A 23,057-nucleotide genomic window follows, 5' to 3' on the forward strand; every position below is an offset into this window, starting at 1 on the left:
ATCCTTATGCTTTGCATGATATGATAATTTGAAATTGTTGTTAACCTGGTTGTCCAAGTGGGTAGTGTATATGCTCTTCACCCATCAAGCTGTGAGTTCAAATCTGCCATGGGTATGGATGTTTGTGAATGTCTTTAGATAGGAGATGAACTTCATTGCCCAGTGTGAGAACACCACCCCACTTACTGGAGACTTGAAGCAGCTGAAAAATTCCATGTTTGATCTCTAGAGTTTGTGGACTCTGTAACATAAAATAATAGTAATAATAATAATAAATCAATAAAAATTAACAGAAAATTAATAAAAATAGAAAAAAAATCCTTAGCTTACTCATAATACACATGTATTATAGGTTTACAAAAAACTTTTCATGATGGGTTGGAACTAAAAAATTAACTATCCCATTATTGCTTGTTACTGGTGTTACTAACTTTGAGCTTCTTCTTCTTCACAAATTTCATTGAGGGAATGATGGAAGGAAGACCTGGTAGAGGAAGACCAAGAATCCAATACATGAGTGACATCAGAAATGGACAAATACTACCAAACAGTCAAAACTAGCAGCACAAAACAGAAGACCACTATCAACAGCCCATGCTACCCACAAACAAAAGGTTGAGGAGTAACTTATCTGATTGGTATCTTGCTCAAGAGGTTCTTCCCTAATAGCTCTAATTCACCTGATTTCTCAGTTCCAATCTCACTTCATTCGGCAGCACTTTTTCCATACTCTGTGCACATCAATTTAAGTGCAAACCATCCATCTTGTATAGGTGATTTCATACATCAAACTCACTCCACATATCCACCAGCTCCACATAATTTCTCCAGCATAATCTATATACAATCATAAACATAATTGAAAAAAATCACATGAATCATTCTCAGTTATGACCATCCTCAACTCAACTTTGTCATACTGTTGTTGGATTCTGAATGAAGAGAATTGGAGATTATTAATACTTCATTCAGAGTCCAACATAATCTGCCATTCCCTGTGCCAAATTTGCTCATCAGACTAATAATCTCTTATTAATAGTATGCTGTTCATGTGATTTTTTTCAATTATGTTTATTAATATTTATTTGTTCATTTATTATTTTCAGATGAAGTGCAGTTGTGAAAACTGTGTATTAAATATCGCTTGTATTATTATGAAATTAATATTACTAAAACAGAGATAAAAACTGTAAAATATACAATCTTATTATGCTATTAGTAAAATGTAATGTATCCAAGTAATTCTTCAAAATAAGACTTGATTGGTTGTTGTGAGAAATTATGTTATTTTTAGCCAGTGCGTACTTTAACATGAGTTACTGTACAGTATGCAAGAAGCCAGTTCGATATTAACAAAAACCAGTTAGAACCAGATTTTGGTGGGAAAGGAGAGTAGGATGTGATGTGTAAGAGATGAAAAAGAAGAAGACAGTAATAAGCAGGGAGAAATAGCCTGGGGTTGAACAGAGTAGGAAGGACTGGGAACCGCTCTGTATTTTGACTTATCTTTCTTCGAGCTCTTATTCTTTTATAAATTCCTATCGCCTCGCAGAAGGATAGCATAGGACAAAAGGATAATAAGAATGAGTAAGAAATATTTGAAAGTTAGGCAATTACAAGCAAGAAGATAAATTCTCCCAAGTTAACTAATCAGTTACTGAAACCCAGGACTCTATAATATTTGTGTGCTCTCAAAGTGAAACTATTCAAGAACCAAGGAGTGTTTCTAGGATTCTCGATAATGAGGAAGCTATACTGTTTATACCAGTAAGATATCTTTTCTATGCCTCATGTGAAGTAGCGAAGTTTGTTTCTGGAGAACATGATATAGTTCATATTGCTGAAATTAACATTTCAAGACTGAATGTGTGATATAGTGAAACATTTCCTCGTAAACGCAATATATGAAGCATTTCTGGATTAATAGTTCATATTTGAATGAGTGATATAGTGAAGCCTGTTATGTGAGAACACAATGTAAAATTGAAATAGGATTTTCTGAGGACTATTGTATTAAATTGATAAAACTTGGAAGTTTCTAAGTGAATGACTGATGACTTGTACTTTGTGATTGTTCTGAATAGTTAAGCTGAATCAATATTTAAAGTACATTAAATGCGATAGCTTTGTTTAGAGTGAAATTGTGTTTGGAATCTTTGATAATAAGAAGAGTGGAATTTATATGCATAAATTCTAATCGTAAATGATATACTCAGCTGAGTAAATTGCTAATGTCTTAACAAGAACTTATTCATTCTTAATTGTATTATCCCTACTAGAGATTCTTGTTTTAATGTAAATTTGTGTTGAAGCATTAAATATTTTTATTTGAGTTGAACCTTGTGTTTTCCTGGTTTCTTTCATTGCACCGCTCATTAAAATAGTTCGAATCTTAGCGATAACCCTATATTTAATAAGGAGAATTTTGGCCTGAATAAAGTTAATAGCTATATGGTACTAACTGATTGTTGATTTCACAACGTTGCTTGTGCGAATTAGAACATAGAGTGGTGCAGTTAAAAATAAATTTTCTCTGTGTTCGAATGTGAAGTCAATCAGCAGCTAGAGTATACAACGGAGCAGAACATAGGATCCAACACCGTGTCAACATTCATTATCTCACTCTTCTTTTTTGCTACCTTCCAGTGGTGGCCCGTACATAAGCACTGCGACACTGCAGCACCCCCAAGGAAAAAATGAAAAATTTAAATTTTGTTTGTGTTTATAAATAATAACAATGCTTACAACATTATATAAATGCAATACAACATGTTAAAGGTTACAGCTTATATTTCGACGGTGATGAATAGTTAATAATTGGAATTGTTCAATTAATGCTTTAGATTATGAAACAAATACATTGCGATCTAATGCAGTGTCGGAATTATCAAGTTTGACCAATCGCAGCCAGTCTCGCCAATATTTGTTTGCGCTTGTGATTGCACATTACAAGTCATTCTGACACTGCTTGGTTGGGTAGTATATCGTATGCTTGCGCACATTATTTCTGTGAGATATGAAACTTTTATTATTGGTGTTTGTTCGTGGTGAGGGTGAAATATTTTTAATAAAGCATTTTTTTAATATGTAAATTTATTTATTAATAAATCAGTTACTGATTAGGGGAAAAAAAAATTTTTTTTTTAATTTAAATTTTTTTAAATTTTATTTTGTATATGCAGCACCCTCACTTAAAATTTTAGCCAGCCACCACTGCTACCTTCAGTAACTCCCTTGTACTGTACTTGGTCTCCTTTGAAATCTTTCATTCCTGCCAAAATATTCATCTCTTCCACTTGCCCTTTTGCATCCCAATAACCTGGACAACACACTGACTGCCTTTTCTACCTCACTTTATTTCTTACTTTACAAATCATCTAACCATCCAAAATACAAATCATAATTAATTAGAAATATTTATAATAGTTTCAAACTCATATTTTGCTTAGTGTAACAATGGATATTTATCTTTGCCTTTTAATGATTTTCATTGCCACAGTTAAGTTTTTTAGATTGGTCATTGACTACAGAGACTTAGAATTTGCTTGAAATATTTGTTCAATATGTGCTTGAAATGCACATATTGAACAAATATGTGCATTTCAAGCATGAACCATTAGGGTATAGGATGAAAACTAACAGTTTGAAACAGTTGCTCAAGTGAGTAAAATCCTTAATCAAAGCTGTAATAAAAGCAAATATATGGATCCTTAGGTAGCATTCATCTTAAGCAGTGTGTGTCTCCTCATGACAAAAGGTTTTTAATTTAGTAAGCTGTTGTTCACTCTCAAAACTTTTAATTATTATTATTAACACCTAACCTTCATGGAGTCAGAGAACTCATTGTTGGAAGGCTATACTCTCTCTCTCAGGCAATGCATTCCACTCAACAATCAGTTTCATGCAAAGAACCTGCTTGTTACTCCCTGCTCACACCTCCTTATACGGCTTCCAGGAAGACCTTGTTCTACCCTTGTCTCCGTTTACTCCATGAAAAATGTTTTCACGTTAATCTGGTAACCAACCCCTCACCAACTTATGTCTCAGTCATATCCCTTCTCCATCTTCTATTCCCAAAGCTCTGCAATTTGCATTCCCTCAATCTCTTATCTGACATTCAACAGACTTGCCACTGACCTTGGTTTTACTCCATTTCCCAAACAGACAAAAAGTCAAGTTTGCGCCTGCAATTGATGCAAGTCTAACTGATCCTACAGGTAGTGCAAGACCAGGGCAACTCGTGGTAAAGGTCTCTGGACACTCCCCAAAACATCCCCATCCCAATGAAAACCAGGCAACCAAATCTGTACATAGTAATTCATATGTGGCCTCATCACAGCATTATACAAGAAAACTATAACCTCTTTTTTTTTTCTGCATGTCAATGTCTTCATTATTCCAAAATCTGTGATGTTCTTATAGTTTTAGCAGTTTGACCCTTAAACTTCAAGTCTCTATGCATTGTCACTCCCAGATCTCCCATCTGTTCCACCTCTTTCAAAATTTCCCCATTGACTGCATAATCTGCGATCCTCACCTTGCCTACCAAATTTCAAGACCTTGCATATTGCAATATTAAATTGACAGATCCACTCACATACTCTATTGCTCTACTTCTCATAGTTCTTTGCAACTTTGAATCATCAGCAAACAGTTGCACATAACCAGTAAAACTATTCCCCATGTTATTAACATAAATTAAAAAATAATGGTCCTAAAACAGATCTCTGTGGTACTTCACTAGTGACCTTCCTCTTTTGGGATACCACTCCTCCATACACAACTTGCTGATACCTATCTGACATCCAGTCAGCTCTTCATCTCACTAGTCTGTTATATGATCCCATCTATTTCAATATAGCTACCAGCTTGTCAGCTAGTAATCTATCAGTCCTTCAAAAAATTCGAGTACCTCACTGAATATGCATCTCTTTTACGGAGTGAACACTGCAGAAAAAAAAAAAAACTCATCAAATGGGGCTACCTCACTGGACCAGATAATTGTGAGTATGCGACCCAGTCCATGGAACACCTTCTTTCTTGTGTCCATCTTCAATTGCCTTGCACAAAAGAGGACCTTGCATCCTGCACAGAAAGAGCAGTTGATTGCACAAGATACTGGAGCAACATCTGATCATATTTATTGTATATAATTTATATATAGTTTCTTTTTCCTTCATATTTTGCCTATTATTCCCTGTATAATTACCTATTAAATTTAAGCTGTTCTCATTTGTAATGTATCCTAATTTGTTGTAAATAATGTTGTACCAATTACTTACTACTGTACCACTTGTGTTTGGATACAAAATAAATAAATAAACTGAGTGAATTTGTCACTTTGTTGTAATACGCAAGCAGATTTCTAAAGCATGACCTTCCCCTAACCAACCCATGCTGACCTTAAAGTATACTGCTATTATCAACCCATTTCTGAATCCTAGTTCTCACCAACTTTTGTAATACCTTGACAACAACTCCAGTCATGCAGATTGGCCTATAATTTGTAGCCTAAATTTTATTCCCCTTTGTAAAGTGGAACAACTTTTTCCATCTTGATTTCCTTTAAGACTCTCCCTGTTATGAGATTCATGTTAAACAGGTATGCCAAAGGTGCAGTTAATTCCCTACAGAATTCTGTAGGTCTTAATTATCAAGTCTTACTGCCTTAGTAACATCAAGTTTACTTAATTTCTGATATACCTCCTTCTCATTTACCATCAATTCCTCCTTCACCCTACCCTCTACACTTTAGCTTCTCATGATGCTGCCTTCATGAGAATGAAATACACTGAGAAGTACCTCAATGAATACGTCAACAATATCCTCTGTGAAAGAACTCACTAGGATTTTTCTGAGCTTGATTGGCTAATTTCTTCCAATACTGCACTTTTGATGTTTTCACCAACTGAGTTAATTCCTGAGCTGCTCATTTTACTCTTCATGCAACTAATTAATACCAACATTCATCCTGTGTTGCATTCACAGTGCCTTCTTCCATTTCATGTGAAATCTCTTCATTCATCTGTTTTACTCCTATGTTGTTTAGTCTTTTCACCCTTAGAATACACTCAGACTTTGTGGCTGTTGAATAGCTCTTGATATGTACCCAAGCAGCATCTCACTCTCTCTCTCTCTCTCTTACTCACTCAACTCCTCATCATACACAGCTCCCAGGTGTCTCCCATAATCATCAGCCTGCCTTGTAGTTCAACATATATCCCTTTGTCACAGAAGTACTACCCATATGACCGGCTACAATACAGACAGTCACTTCATGGTCACTCTCACCAACAGGAGAAGATTAGACATTCCATTCACAATCACTAGGATGACATAACATGTTCTAAGATTCTTAACCCTCATGTGCCCTCAATTGCATATTGCCTAAGATTGTTGTTCCTTAAGACCTTGAAATTCATTCTCTTCATTTCAATCAATTTCACCAAGTCACATAATACATTGAAAGTGGTACTGCTTACCATTTTGTGAATGTTCTTGAAACAGATAGATATGGCTGTAGTGTGGTCACGGTGTGGGAAGGCATTATGCTTAATGAATGCACCAACTACAAGTGATGAAAAAGGAACTATGACTAGTGAACAATATTACAATGAATTCTTAAACATTACGTTCGATTGTTCCATGGTGCAATAGGTGAAGAATTCATTTTTATGGATGACAGTGCTATGCCACATCATATATGAGCAGTGGAAATACTTCTGGAGACCGAGGATATTCAAAATTCCCTTCCAGGAAACAAACAAGACTTTATCCTTGCTCTAAAGGAGGAGTGGGCCAGTTTGTCTCAAGAATTCCTGTGTCTCTGCATAGTTTTCTTGTAAGCACTGAACTTAACTACATACTTGAAAAAGAAAATTTGTAACTTTTGCCAAAAATGTATTGTAATTTAATTTGTATGAAACTTATGTCCACATTTGGATGTAGTCATGAAAATTTTTTTCATTTACAGGTAAAAATGTAGTTCATCCTTAGGTTTTGGATACCATATTTGAATGGCAAATATTTTTTCTCTACTTGATATAAAACATTGGTGGATACTTGTCATTCTGTATTTTCAGTAATATTCCTTGCCAAATCGAAGGTTTTTAGTCTTCTTTCTTCACTCAATTGTAACTGAGTTGTTTTTTAGGCTTTTTCTGGTAATAAGGCTTCATGCTTTTCATTGGAATTAATATTACAGAATTAACAGTACTGATGATAATGCTAAAATTTATTTCAAATTGAAGACATCTTTAGTTTATTCTCTTTATTAGCAGAGGTTTATTCACTTTTACAAGAAAAGCAGTGTATATCAGAAGCAAAAAAATTGTTGATGTTTATATTTGCAATTTCTACAAAGTTTAGAACTTCGTGATGTGCAGTGATTTGTTTCTTCAAAGCAGCATTTATTAAAAGTGAAAAATGTATTGCCCATGTTTATATTTGCAGTTTCTACAAAGTTCAGAGCATTCGCTCTTCTCGAATTCTGTCGTCGATGTATTCACTCAGCTTACCCAATGTTTTGATGTTATCAGTAAGCTGGAGTGTCCTGATCCTGAAATTGTCAAGAGATACATGAAGAGGTTTGCAAAGGTAGAACTAACTTTATATCTCATTTAACTAGTATACCTGCATGCAATGTAATGTATTAAAATTATATTTTATTATAATGTCCTTGACGTACTATATGAAATTATGGAAATTACTGTATGAATCATAAGGATATATGAACAATTAGCATGCCTGAAAACTAAAATGTGTAGGTCTGTTTATTATAAGTTTAACATAATTAAAGTAATTTCATTATTTGCATTTTTTTTTTTTTTGCATGGGGTACTGGAATATATAATGAAACATGAATAGTTAATGCTTTAAGAATTGCACAAAGCTCAAAAGGAGAGTGAGTAGTCGAGGAGCTAAAGGCATTTGATTGGTATAGGTGTCTGCTTGAGTTACTAATAAGACTCTGGGTTTGAATGATGTCTTGCTACTGATTTTAGAGAATGTGCATGTTCTTAGAGAAATGATTGCTGTATAAGATTTTTATCAAGGTGATTCCCAAAAAAAGTGTAAGGAAGACAAAATAGTGAATTAAAGATGCCAAGATATTTCTTGGCATCTTTAATTTATAGTTATAACCAAGGGGAAAAATTTCCAACAACTATCTGTGATCCAGAGTATTTTAATGATAAGGTGTGACACATTTTGGCTACTCGTATATGGAAATATGACTTCTGCATTCAACTTTGGTATCACCTCTGGGTCTGGCTCCCACTGATGAGACCTCGATAAAGGTAGAAACCATCTGGGTAGTGACCCTTCCCATAATGCATAGCATTACACATGTCCTTAGGATATGTGCTTTGCATTATGGGATACTAAGGCAAGTGATGTGAAGTCATTAGCTTCTATTTACAAGTTGCCCTGTCTTGAAAATGCTTCAGGTGCAAACTTTGTTTGCTTACACTTGGATAAAGGATTAAACCAATAAATATAATTTCTTGGCATCTTTAATTTATACCTCTATGATGAGTCTACTGACTTCATAACAAAATAATTGTCATGTGTCATCTAGTTATTTCTGACATTTGATGACCTTACAAATTCAGGTCCTCTTTCTCTCTCTCTCTCTTTCTCTCTCCTTTCCTTTCAGCAGTTGTGATCCAGTTGGCTATCTATTCTTTCGCTGTCTGTCTCTCCTTCTCATAGCTGTTTTTTCCATTTTCCATCTGCTCACATTTATGTCCAAAGTACAGAAACCTCTGTTTATCAGTCAAGGAAAAGTCTTTTCCTCATCCATAATTCAGATGAATCAATTATTCACTTTATGACTTTCTTCTTGGTGGTCCAGCTTTTACATCATAATAGGATGGATATCAGAAGATTATTGAGGAGAATGAAAGTCAGCAGTGTGGCAGGAAGAGTGGTTTGTGTTGCTCAGGAATGATAATGAATGGAATGGAATGTTAATAGAAATGTGTGAACAGAAAGACGTGCAATTTGTGAATGTGTGAGATGAGTTCGAGGGACAATTGGAACTGTATAAGAGGTGATGGACTGCATCTGAATGGTTTTGGAGTAAGTCATCTGGAAAGACTGCGAAGAGGTGGAATCAGCGATGAAACAATGTATCAGCAAAAGTCAGTGATGATATAAATAAGTAGGAGAGTGGACAGGTGAGACTAGTGATTGTGAATGGAGATAAAAATGTAAGAACAGAAATGAAAGTTGGACAGGGAATGGGGGGGAACCAGGGAGGTCAGGGAAACACAGTGTAAGAGAAGTGGATTCTGAAAGGAGAATGGTCAGCATCGGGGGGAATCATTGAGTCTTAGGAGGTATATGGGACACAAAGGACTTTGTGAACAGCAAGTGTGGAGAAGTCACAGATAAGAGGCAGCATGGTAGGACTGGTTATAGACCAAGAAATGGAAGGTCACATTTATTTACAAATCTCAGGAGTATTCGAAATAAGGGAGATGAAATTGTTGCATTGATGGAATTTATTATCCTGAAAATCGTTGGAAGGTGAAACATATTTGGATGAGAATGATATCTTGGTGTGAATTGAAATGGCAGGATATGGTGATTTTTATAGGAAGGGCAAGGGAGGAGGATTGCTGCTGGGGGAATTATGTCCACATAAGGTTGAGATAAAAGCATTAAAAAGTGGCAGTGGTTTTGAAGCAGTATAATGTGAGGTAGAGATTGATAGAATGAGATATATAGTTGGGTGTTGCTACAGGCTGGGGAATAGTAGGCAATGGGTGATCATTATAAGTTATTTCCATTATAGCAGTATTGATTGGAATGAAGAGATAGTGTTAGAGAATAAGGAGAATGAATTTCTTGAATTCTTAAGTGACAGCAATCTTAGGCAGTATGTAATGAAGGGCACACGATAGTTGAGATTCTTAGATATGGTTATATCATCAGAGGATATGATTGTGAATGGAATGTCTAATCTTCCTTCCTGTTGATGAGAATAACCATGAAGTGATTGTTAGGATTGTAGCTACAAGGCTGGTGATTATGAAAAGCTTATGAGACATAGCATGGAAAGAGGAATTGAGTGGAAATGAGACAGATGCTGCTTTGACATTGATCAAGAACTGTTTAACTGCAGCAATATCTGAGTATGTTTCAAAGGTGAAAAGGCTAAATAAGGTTGGAGTAAAATGAATGATTGAATAAAGAGATTAAACATGAAATCTGGAATCCCTAACCACTTTCCCAAAGGCACTGTAAAGGAAACAAAAGATGAATGTTGGTAATACTCAGTTTCATGAAGAGTACAAAGAGCAGAATGTGACTTGGGTAGAAAAGACAGCAAAAGTACGGTATATAAAAAAAAAAAAAATTAGCCAATTGAGCTAAGAAAATTCTACCGAGTTCTTTCGATGTGTATCAAATAGAACGAAAAATGACTATGGAAGAATGATGCTAGTTGATTATACTGGCAGATTGGTAACAGATGCAGAAGATATAGTTGAAGTATTTAATGAGCTGCTTGTCAGTGTATTTCATCCTTTTGAAGGTAACATCATGAGAAGCTGGAGTGTAGAGGGTATGGTGAATGAGAAGAAGGTATATGAGGACTTAATTAAACTTGATATTAATCAGGCACTAAGACTTGACAATATGTCAGCACATTTCTTGGAGAAATACTGTGGGGAATTAATGACACCTTTGGCACATACATTTAACATGAGTCTTACAATATGGTAGGTCCCAAAGGAATGGAAGGTGGGAAAAATTGTTCCACTTCACAAAGGGGAGTAAAACTGAGGCTGCAAATTATAGACCAATCTGTGCGTCTGGAGTTGTTGTGAAGGTATTACAAAAATTGGTGACGACTCAGATTCTGAAATAGGTTGATAATAGCAGTATACTTTATGATGTTCAGCATGGGTTGGTTAGGGGAAGGTCATGCCAAAGCATGACCTAACCATGACCTTCCCCTAAAAGAAATGCATATACACTGGTGTACTTGAAGTTTTCAAAAGACTTTGATAGACTGCTAGATGACAAGCTGATCGCTATATTGAAACAGATGAAATTAGATAACAGACTGTTGAGTTGGATAGCTGATTGGCTGTCAGATAGCAGAGTGCCACAGAAATCTGTATTTTTAATTTGTATGTTAATGAAATTGGGAATGGTCTGATTGTATATGTGCAGCTCTTTGATGATGATGCGAAGTTTCCATGAACTATAAGAAGTGGAGCAGATGTTGGGCATTGCACGATTATCTGAGTAGAGCTGTCAATTTAATGTTGCAAAGTATCATGTTTTGAAATTTGGTAGGTAAGTTTGGGATGTGGAATATATACTCACACATACTAGTACTTCTTCTAGTACATTAATCACTTTTGCTCCCTAGTGTCAAAATCTATCTATAGATTAGCTTTTGACAAATACGCTATATTCCCTTTATTTATTTATTTTAGTTTTATTTGTTTATTGTTATTTTTTTATTTTATGTATTTCATATATTTATTTATTTAGTTAATATTATTATTATTTTTTTTTTTTTTTTTGTGAAGCTTTGCTTTGTTCAAATGATATAAGCTTCAAAATTTTCCAGAACCAATCACAAACACTGATTACCATACCAGTTTGCAATGGCTAAAGATAATCTTGTGAACTTTTGCTACTGAAACATGGTGCCATCTTATTTTTAATAACAAAGCTCTCACTACACTCCAACTTATTTTTGATATTTAGATCTGTAGTCAACATCTGATTTCCCTTCTTGGGCTGATTTATATCTCCAATCTTTCCTGACACCAATGTATCACAAGTATTGTTTTCTTAATCTCCATAAGTCTCAGGCCTTTTGTTCAAGACACTACTCACCTCTATTACTAACACAAAAGAAATCTCGAATTTGCGCAACCTTGAATACTTTTGTCACATTTGGATATACGTTTGTTTCCATGCTTGGGTAGATGTAGATACCAGATGAGTATGCCATACAGAATAAATGCATTATTGAGTACATTAAAAACATCCCTAAGAATGACTGATTTTTATTCAGAGGAAGTCAGTCCACATGATAGATGACCCTCTCTTCATATCTGTCTATCTTGCACAAATGCCACCTTTTTGTTAGCATTATGGCTTTTTTCTATACATGTTTTTATGAATGCCAGTTCACTGAATGGTCCATCACCATTTCTCTATTTCATCTAAACATGTAAAAACATGAGCAATACCTGGTCACTATCTATTGACAGTTCAACTTCATTAATAACTCATGTTATTAATTATTGATAATTAATCATGTATGGGATTAATATGTTTAAAAAATAAATTAAAGAAAATATATACTACACGCTAGTAAATAACATGGCCATTGCTCTAAAAAAAAAAAAAATCTTTAACTCAGTGACTGACTCTTTCACAGATTTTATATATGTCACTCCCACCCATGAGTGGTTGGTTGGTCTACAGCAAATAAATTATAGGTTTAGGCGAAATACTTCATGACGAAGAGTTCTTCCACATAACTGTGGTAGACGAAATTAAAGATGATTGGGAGCAGCTGATTCCATGAGTCAGCAATTCAGCTCTAAAAAGCTGTTGGGCAGCTGTTGCTCATGTTATTGTATAGAAGATAGACACAGTTTCCACTGTGTCTATCTTCTACAGATAAAAGAAGAAATAAAAGCTGCTTTGTCGCTCAATATTCAACCAGATAACGTATATTACGGCATGGTAAAACATCTGTCACCATCACCTATGGAGCAACTACTTCACTTTTTCAACAGAATATTTTGTGAGAATGGGTTTCTGGATACCTGAAAAAGCAAAAAACTTTGTTAAGCCTGGGAAGGATCCAAAATCTCCAATAAACTATTGTCAAGTTGTCTGACTAGCTACCTATGCAAGATTCTGGAAAAAAAGGTTTACTCTCATCTTTTATGGTTTCTGAAGAGAAACAACTTTGTTTCCAGAATACAATCTAATCTGGCTTGTTGTGGGTAAAAAAAAAGAAAGCTTTATGGATGCTCTGTAGACAGCAGGCTTCTAACTCAATAAGCAGAAAGAAATTGTTTGAGTTTTAAACAAACAAAAAAATGGGGGGTTAAAAATAGTCTCTCTGTTATACACTCCTGTGTTATAAAAAATACTGCAGCAGTATTTTGAATCAGTTTAAACTTCTGAAATACCAGTTGAGAGACAGAGAGGTGTCATACTGTGATGCCTACTCTCACTGTATTTGTTTAATGTATGCCTATCAGAAAAATGATAAAAAATTATATCGTATAAAATATGTAAGTGATATAATAATATTTACAGACAATAAGGAAAACTTAAAGTATATGATTGAAAAACTTGCATAAAAACAGCAGTGGCTGTTAAATACAGAGAAAGTTTAGTAAAACCAAATCAATGGCAAGAGATAGAAATAGGGAAGAACTTAACTTGATAGGAAACAAACTGGAACAAGTTAAAAAATGTTATTATTTAAGCACCTAAACTACAAACAAATTACAGTAGTCCCCCTTATTGCTAGTTTGGTTTCTGTGGTTTCAGTTACCCATGGTCAACCCCAGTCTGAAAATATTAAATGGAAAATTCCAGAAATAAACAATTCATAAGTTTTAAATGCTCGCTTTCCCTCCTAGGATGTAAATAATCGCTTTGTTCAGTGTGTCCACGGTGTACTGTATATGCTATCCACCCATTAGTCACTTCTTAGCCATCTCGGTTATCAGATCAATTGTCACAGTATTCACAGTGCTTGTGTTCAAGTGATGCTGGCAATTCAGATATACCATAAAGAAGCCATAAAGTGCTTTCTTTAAGTGAAATGGTGAAAGTTCTCAACTTAATAAGGAAAGGAAAAAAATTGTATAAAACGGTTACTAAGATTCCATTCACATGATTTTTTATTACAGTATGTTGTTATAATTGTTCTATTTTATTATTGGCTATTATTGTTAATCTTTTATTGCGCCTAATTTAAAATTAAGCTTTATCATAGGTATGTTGGTTTGGTACTATTCATGGTTTCAGGTATCCACTGGGAGGTCTTGGAACGTATCCCCCTGCATAGAATAAATCTAGGGTTGTCTAATATGAACAGACTTACAAATATTTGAAAAAATACATACCTCTCTGTAGAACTTAAAATCAAAGTATGTTTCTTACTGATTACTCCCCATAGTTTTTTTATGGTGCAGAGACTTCGGTTATCAAACTTAAGGAAGAAAAGAACAAACATTGACAGGCTTTGAAAACACAAGCAATTGAGGGGAAAAATAAAACTGTATAAAATTAAATGAAACCAATTAGGAGATCAAAGAAGAATTACACTGCTATATTTCAATAACTGCAAGAATACATGAACAGTTCAATGGTATGAACACATATACAGAATGTCTGCTGAACTATTTCCTCAAATTCTCCAAAATGGAAGAGTAGAAGGAAGGTTACTGCCAGGAAGACCAAGAAGGAAATAAATAGAAAACATAAAGAGTATAACTGGACTGAACTCATACAGAAACTTAAATTGCTTAGCTTCATGTAGATTAAATTAAAAAGCTGTTTTAATGTTTCAGTGGTCAATGTGTCCTGAAAGCTGTTACCTGCCTTAGTAGACCAGGAGAAGGAAAATAATAAATTTAAGCATATATCACTAAAGTTGTATTTTCATCTTTGCATTTGCCACTGTGTGTTATTTATTTTTATTTTTATTATTCTCAAATGATTGCTTTCAAAGCCTGTCAATCTTTGTTCCTTACTTCCTTGTTTAATACCTGAAATACAAGGGTGGTCTGAAAATTCTCGGCCTCGACCATAAATGGCAACGCTATCGGCACGATTTTTTTTTTCTAAGTTGGCACATCAGTCATATGCATCCATCTGAAATAGCAAGTCATTCTATCAAGTAGTTTGTTTTATACAGCTGTCTGAAGCAAAAGTGTTGTCTGTATCTCCTGAAATGGATAAAATTGAATATCGTGCAGTTATAAAATTCTTTGTAAAAGAAGGTTTAATGTCAAAAGAAATTCATTCGAAGTTCATAAACGTTTATGGGCACTCTTCTCCTTCGTTTTCGACAATTAAGAAATGGGTTAAGTTAAGGGGGATAAAAATCCCTTATTGTTTTTCAGCCAGTAAACGAAACTAAGATCGAAAACTACGATCTGAACGTTTCATGCCGACGAACTGTTGGCGGATCCATGCGTAAGTCACCATTTAGCTTTTCATCTAAGAAATGGGTTCCCGAGTTTAAACATGGCCGTACCAGCCTTGAAGATGATCCACGTGAAGGACATCCAAAAAGTGTAACAACACCAGAAATCATTGATCAAGTGCACGATATGGTATTGGAAGACTGGCGAGTCAAAGTACATGAAATTGCTGAGACTATAGGCATTTCAAAAGAACATGTAAGATATATTTTGCACGAAGAATTGCAAATGAAAAAGCTTTATGCAAGATAGGTGCCACGCTTGCTCACAGCAGATCAAAAATGCACTCGCATGAAAATCTCTAAACAGTGCTTGGAGCATTTTAACAAAAATAAAACTGATTTTGTGCATCGATTTATTACTATGGATGAGACTTGGATTCACTGTTACACACCAGACCAGAATCTAAACAGCAGTCAAAACAGTGGAGAGAAGCTGGTTGTTTAGCTCCAAAGAAGAGAAATTTGGTTCCATCAGCAGGAAAGGTCATGGCATTGCTGTTTTGGAATGCTAAAGGCATTTTGTTTATTAATTATCTTGAAAAGGCTAAAACAATAACCGGGGAATATTATTCCGATCTTTTAACCAGCTGCCCACAAAGGTGTTTTGGCATTGGGAAAATTAACGGATCTGCACTATGAATTGTTGGAACATCCACCCTATTCCCCAGATTTGGCTCCCTCTGACTTTTCTCTCTTTCTAAAGCTAAATCTCTTCCTCGATGATCAGCCTTTTTCTTTGAATCAAGAGGTGATTGCAACTGTAGAAGGGTATTTTGCAGATCTTACTGAGAACTACTACAAGGACAGGATAATGGTGCTGGAGCATTGCTGGAATAAATGCATTAGTCTTAAGGGAGATTATTTTGAAAAATAAAAATTATTTTGAAATTATGAAGTCGTTTTTTTCATTGTTAGGCTGAGAACTTTTCAGACCACCCTCGTATCTGCACCATAAAGAATCTATTGCCATTAAGTTGGTTTTCTCTATATTGAATATTGAAAAGTTTCTCTGTATTAAATAACCATCGCTATTTTTATATAGGTTTTCCATTCATATACTTTAAGTTTTCCTTGTTGTCTGTAAATAATACTATATAATCTACATACTTTATATGATATAATTTTTGTTCATATTTCTTCAGGCATAGATTAAACAAATATGGTGAGAGTAGGCATCATAGCATGACACTGCTCACTCAACCAGTATTCCAGAAGTTTCAGCTGATCCAAATTACTGCAGTAGTATTTTTATAACACTGGAGTGCATGATATTGAGTATTTTTCCCTTTTTTTAATCTCAAACAATTGCTTGCTTAAAATCTATAGAGCAGCAAAAAAAAATTACTGTAATAGAGAACAAAGCTATGACATGATTGATTAATTTATTCAATTTTCATATGTTATCTTATTTGTACTAAGATAAAAATTATTAGTCTTTACCTAAGGTTCAGATAATAATTCTGTAGAAACCTTTATAAAAAACCTAATAGAATATTTGCATTAATAAATGCTAATGATTTCTTGCATTTTTGACACACAAACATGGATTTGTCTAGCTTATATATTAATTCAATATGGAAGCCAGGACACTAAAAATTTCCTGAATTTTAAAACTGTTAGGAATCGCCTGTGTAATCCAGCATCAGTGGTGTGCATCAATGGCAGCCAGCTTACAAGAGCCTGTTGTTAAATTTTCAAGAATTTTTCAAGCTAGTTGTTAAACCAACTATGGGTATAAACTGTAGAGTGGCATGCACTTCAACGTACAATTGTTAGCAGCATTTGGGTGATAAACTTGTATATGGTCCTTGGACTCCCTGGAGGTGTTACAACCACTTCCACTTCTAAGCTGTCTATAAAGCTTATAAGTGGAAGTGGTTGTCACAGAGGAAATGACAATGAATGAACTCATGAATTTTAATAAGCAATCTGATCTAATTATAATAATTATAATAAAGTCCTAATAAGGTGTAGCAAAGTATTAAAAAGAAAGAAAGAAAAGAAAAATCTAAGATGAGTGTTAGAAAGCACTATATTGCACCTAGTTTATATGGCTGTTTTGCCAAGATGCATAAACAAAATGTCCCATTTCACAAACAAGAACTGTACATTTTATTATCCACTTATTAGTCGAATCCCCCTGCATATATCAAAAACATGCTGGATTTTAAATGCAAAACTTCTTATCCTCATCTTGCATCTGCTGACATCCTAATGGATCATGGTATCATTTCTTTATTTACCAGTATAGCTTTTAAATTTCTTAGGCAAGACTTTCCTATTAATATTGCACCCTTTGATTGGAAAAAGCCTAGGTTTGATTCTTGTCAAAAGGAATCTTTTGTACAAAAGGAATCTATATGGGCTTTTCCATTTCAAGGTGAGTTAGCCGATCTATATATAAAATCCCTGTTATACAGAGATAACAGGGCTTTTTCTCCCTGAAATTTGGGCTTTTCATCCCACATACAGACAAATCGGCTTTCAGAAGAAAGATTTACAGGCAAAAAATACTGTTGGTGGTGTTGAGTGGTAGATGGCGTTGATGGTAGTGTGTAGTAGGAGAATTAAGTAGTAGGGGAGATGGTTAGATGTGTGGAGTAGACTGCCCTCCCACGATGAGTCCTTGGAGGTATCACATAATAATAATAATAATATAGTCGTGCTGTTTGAATTTTCACTTCAGTCCAGTTATTTCTGTTGTCAGAATAAACTTAAAGACCCACAGTCTTTTTTCTTTCTTGAATACATTATTATTATTATTATTCAGGCCTCCATGGAGTCAAGTGACTCATCGCAGGAGGTCTTTCCTAGGAAACACAGTCTATCATACCACTCCTTGAACTCATTGACCTTTCTTGCTCTCACCACTCTATCAGGCAATGCATCCCATGGTTCCACCACCCTCGACGCAAAGAAACCACTCCTCACCCTCTTGCTCACAGCTTCCTTTCGTACTTTTGGATGGCCCCCTTGTCATCTCTCCTTCCCATTGCTCCACCAAGTGAAAGAACTCCCCAGTGTCTGCCCTGTAACTGCCTCTCAACAATTTAAAAGTTTTTATTGTATCACCTCTCCTTCTTCTATCCACCAAACTCTGCAGTCCACATTCCCTCAGCCAATCCTCATAATTAACATTGTACAGTCCTAAAACCACCTTCGTTATCTGCTTCTGTACCCTCTCCACAGTTAATTTATCCCCTTCAAATCCTGGGGGACCAAATTTGAAAACAATAGTCTAAGTGTGGTCTGATCAGGGTTTTATACAACATAATGATAACTCTTTTATCTCTGCAGGTCAGTGTCCTCAGTATTGCAGCAATCCTCTGGGTTATTACCTTCACCACCTTTACAATATGGTGATGATCAATAGAAATTTCAGTTTTCTATTGATCATCACCCCTAGACAGCCAATACTGAATCCAGTTGACTAACCTGACATCTAAACCCATGTGCTATAGCTTAAATATCAGCTTATCATGTGGCACCCTGTCAAATGCCTTTACAAAATCGAAGAAAATGGCATTGTATGCCTTCCCCTCATCAACTGCTCTTGTCACTATGTTGTAAAATGCAATCATATTACTTAAGCACCCGTTAACAAATCCATGTTGATTCTCACAGATAACATTACCCTTATCTGCCCAATGCTGATATAGTCTCTCACTAATTTCTCCACGACCTTAACAACTACTAATGGCACATAAACCTATAGTTAGACACTTCCAGTCTGCTACCACCCTTATGCAATTTTAAGCACTCTTATGTGGCTCCCCATTACAAGAAATAGAATATATAAAATCTGCCTTTTTATTTAATAGTTTTAGTGATATTTTCATTAACAAATAAAGGACTCCTCCTTTTTTCAGTTGCTCAAGGTGAAGTCACTTCTGTGATGTAACTATTCTTCATGTTCAAACATATCTTGAATTTGCAGAACATGATCTAGCAGTTGACATGCAAGAAACTATGAAAGAGTTGGTAGTAGAAGCAAAAAATAAAGTAAATGTGAGAAAGTGAAAGTTCAATCCATTTTTGCCGTGGTATGATAGTGACAAGTTGAGATGAAGAGTTGTGATTGCAAATCAGTGAGTGTCTAGATTGTGCAGGAGGAATAGTGTAGATTTTGTACATGTGTGGCATGAGTTTGATGGAAGGAAGGATAGATATAAGGCAAATAGTTTGTATTTGAATTAATTTGGAATCAACTGTCTCAAGAAAGTATTGTTTAATAATTGTTTGAAAGTGCAAAGTCAGAGAAACTAGAATGCTTAGGAAGGATGTGATTGAGTGTGGATCCAGACACCCCAGAAGCTAATAAGTGAGAGAGTGATCATGAGATGATGATGATGATGACTGTGGCTCCCCAGATTCCTATCTTCAGTGGACTAATCAACACAAGGTGTGTAAGGAAGGTTCTGGAATGAAGAGGATAATGCAATTTATGTATACTAAGATCAGAAGTATCCAGAATAAGGGCAAAAAAAGGAGTTTTTGGCATTGGTTAGCTCAACTTGGCCAAAAGTTACAGACATTAGTGTGACTTGGATGGCTGAGGATAATATAGTCATGGGGATAAAATGCAAATGATAGTATCGTCAGAGAAGACAGAATTAACAGAATGAGGAGAGGGGTTTTTGGTAATGATAAGAAAAGAACTGAAGATAAAAAGAGTGCACATACATTAGGTGGACAGAGATGCAGAGGATAGTTCATTTGAGGTTATCTGGTGTGAGATGAAGACCATCAGGACAAAATATATAATTGGTTTGCTGCAGGGCTGTCATTGTGCCCTGAGACAAACAATTAAATATTGCATGTGATGGTTATAAGACAAAACTATAAGAAAATCTCCAATTGCTATTTTGTTTTTATTACAAGAGAAACATTAATGCAGAACAATTACATAATAATATTAATTAAATGTTTGCTCTACGGGGATATCGCTTAAAACTGTTTTTAAGCTCTTCTAAATTTAAATTATAAGCTATGTCTGCCTCTATCATTATAGTTACTAGACCAACCAATCTTTCTTGGGTCATTGCTATTTACAAATAATTATTAATCAGTTTAAGCTTGGAAAAATTTCTTTCTGCACTTGTTACGCTAACAGGAATTGTTAACGATATTCAACAATATCTTTAGGGCAGTAGTTACGTTGGGATAAATTTCTATAAGATTTTGGTTTTATATATATATATATATATATATATATATATGATTTCTCTTGTATTATTTTTGAGAGAATTTTTAATTCTTCAAATAAATCTGTTGCATCTACATCAGATGTTGAAAAATATCTTGTTGCTGTAATATGCTGCCTACTGTAATATGGCTGAACAAGCATCCTTATTAAGTGACGCTGTGAGGCAGGCTGCCTCTATGCTACACCCTGTTGATGGTACTGGGTTGCTGCTATAATCCAGGTGGTATACAAGGATGAATGTAGATGGCATGCATTAGCAAATTTGCACAGCGAGTACTGGTCAAGTAATTTAATTAAATCATCTTGTAAGATATCTACATCACCTTTATCAGATATTGCCATCCCTAGTTTTGCATCATTGGAAAACAACTAAATATCCCCTCCCTCAAATCTTTTGTTCTATCATTAATATACAAATGAAAGAGTAGGTCTGTGCAGTTAGCCGAGTGACTGCGTGCTTCACAACCACAGGAAAGGAATGTCCTTGGTTCAATTTCCGTTGCTGATGTGAGGAGCTTAGAATCTTTCTCAGACATAGCCAATTAGCCAGTCTTGGCTGTGGACTGCAGGGTTTTTCTTCCCAGTTTATCTGGAGTTTTTCATCTTGCAAGCAGGCAAACCATCCTTGAGACATACAGACTTCTGCAGATATAGGGCTAACCACCTTATCCTTGTGTGCGGTTGTGGTTAAATGAATAGAAAAACCCTTGACACTGCAAGGTAAAAGCGGGAAAAGGGAAGAAGAAGATTAAATAGTAGTAGTCTTAGTACAGAGCCCAAGAAGCACTCCCTAGTCAGCCTCCTTTTCCTTGATTCCACTTGACCATACACCATCCTCTGATGTTTATCCATCAGCCACCATCCATGCCACTAACCTCATATACATTCCCATTTCCTCAAACTTTTCAATGTGCTATTCTATCAAATGCCTTTGCAAAGTCCAGCAGTCCAGTCATGGTTTAGCCATTTCCTTTATCCAGTTTTTTGACATCTTATTGTAAAATGTGAATAAATTACTAAGGACAGGTGTTGAGGGTTTTCTATTCATTTAACTGCAGCCATACACAAGGATAAGGTGTTTGGCCCTATGCCTCCCGGTGTATCCTTTACAAAGCCATGCTGCCCCCTATAGAGTATCATATTCCTATCCACCCCTTCCTGAATTTTGCTTTTAACCAACTTTTCAAATACTTTAACTACCACTCCAGAGATACTAATTGGTCTGTAATTTGCTTCTTCTGCCTTGGAACCACCTTTATGTAATGGAACTATCTTACCCTCTATCCACTCCCTTGGAAAGAAATCCTAAAAAGTTCTTTCGCTATGTAAAAGGTGGAATGGTTTTGGAAGAATGACTAAAAAGTGCTGATGGTAGGCAGGTAGTATAAGCAAACCCAATTGTTGAGTTACTGAGTGATGATTTTGCAAGGGCGTATACTATCTAAATGGTGATATTGCAATGCTGCATGTGATATTATTATTATTAATCACGAAACAAAAAAAATAAACTGGAACTACATGGTAAGTATATATTGAATCTGTCACCAGATTCAATAGATACTTATACAACAACATTAAACTCTTACTGGATGAAATATATAAGAAAGCTGCAAAAAATGTCAGAATTCATTCGAAAACAAGCCAGAAATCTTTGGATAATGCTAACATAATCCTAGATATTCACAGAAATGACATCTGATGGAAACAATTAAAGCGATATCCAAACAATGCAGCTTTAAAAACTGAATATAAGATAACAAGGAATCGCCTTACGACTCAAATAAGAAATTCAAAAAGAAACTACTACAGAGACAAATTAACCTCTGCAGAAAAAAACATGAAACAAACGTGGCATCTGAACAAATGCTAGTTTGTGCCCCCAATACCGCTGCCTCTGAAACCATAAAACACAACTTCATGAAAGACTCTAAATCTATCCAACAACTAGCAAATGACTTTAACCAATACTTTGTAGACTCCATCCAAAAACTACAAAGAAATACCCCTCCAATCACAAAACGTGATCCTCCACTTGGACTACAAGCAAAACAGACATTATGGTTCCCAACCATAAAAGAAGCAGAACTTCTGTATGTAATACAACAAATCAAACCAAACAAAGGCCCAGGAATTGGTGGTATAAGATCTAAGGATATCAAGCAACATACAACTAGCCTAGGCCCTGTCGTATTAAAATTAATAAATAAAATATTTAAAACTGGACAAATACCAAGTATGTTAAAGATGGCCATAATCGTACCCATTTACAAACATGGAAAAGAAATTTAATCAATAATTACAGACCCAATTTGCTTCTTTCCACTACCACTTCTTTCCACAACAACACTACCAATTATCAATCAAATTATGCAGCAGATCGTACAAAGGAAACTCGCAGCATATGCAGAAACCTTTCATATTATTCCCAAAACACAATATGGTTTTCAGAAAAATAAAGGAACAACATCTCTTTTGGATGATTTTACAGACGATTAATACCGCCTTCAATGAAAACAAAATTGTCATGGTAGTCTTTATCAATTTGACTAAAGCATTTGACACACTCACACATCAAACCTTATTAGAAAAGCTAAAACATTACTTAAATATAAAGAGCCAATAGGCTTCATTTCGGCTATA

At 35.1% G+C, this 23,057-nt stretch overlaps 1 protein-coding gene across 1 annotated transcript in view; it reads left to right on the top strand.

Moving 5' to 3' along the window:
• Positions 1-23,057, top strand: part of unc-13 (protein unc13 homolog) — a 1,156,644-nt gene that overhangs the window by 945,273 nt on the left and 188,314 nt on the right. The window contains exon 29 of the mRNA XM_090416011.1: positions 7,453-7,596. Coding sequence (XP_090272137.1) covers positions 7,453-7,596 — 144 coding nt within the window. The remainder of the gene's footprint in view (positions 1-7,452; positions 7,597-23,057) is intronic.

The sequence above is a fragment of the Typopeltis vanoorti genome, chromosome 3, assembly GCF_054136105.1.
Source record: "Typopeltis vanoorti isolate ZY-2024b chromosome 3, IOZ_Tvanoo_1.0, whole genome shotgun sequence".
NCBI classification, from domain to species: domain Eukaryota; kingdom Metazoa; phylum Arthropoda; class Arachnida; order Uropygi; family Thelyphonidae; genus Typopeltis; species Typopeltis vanoorti.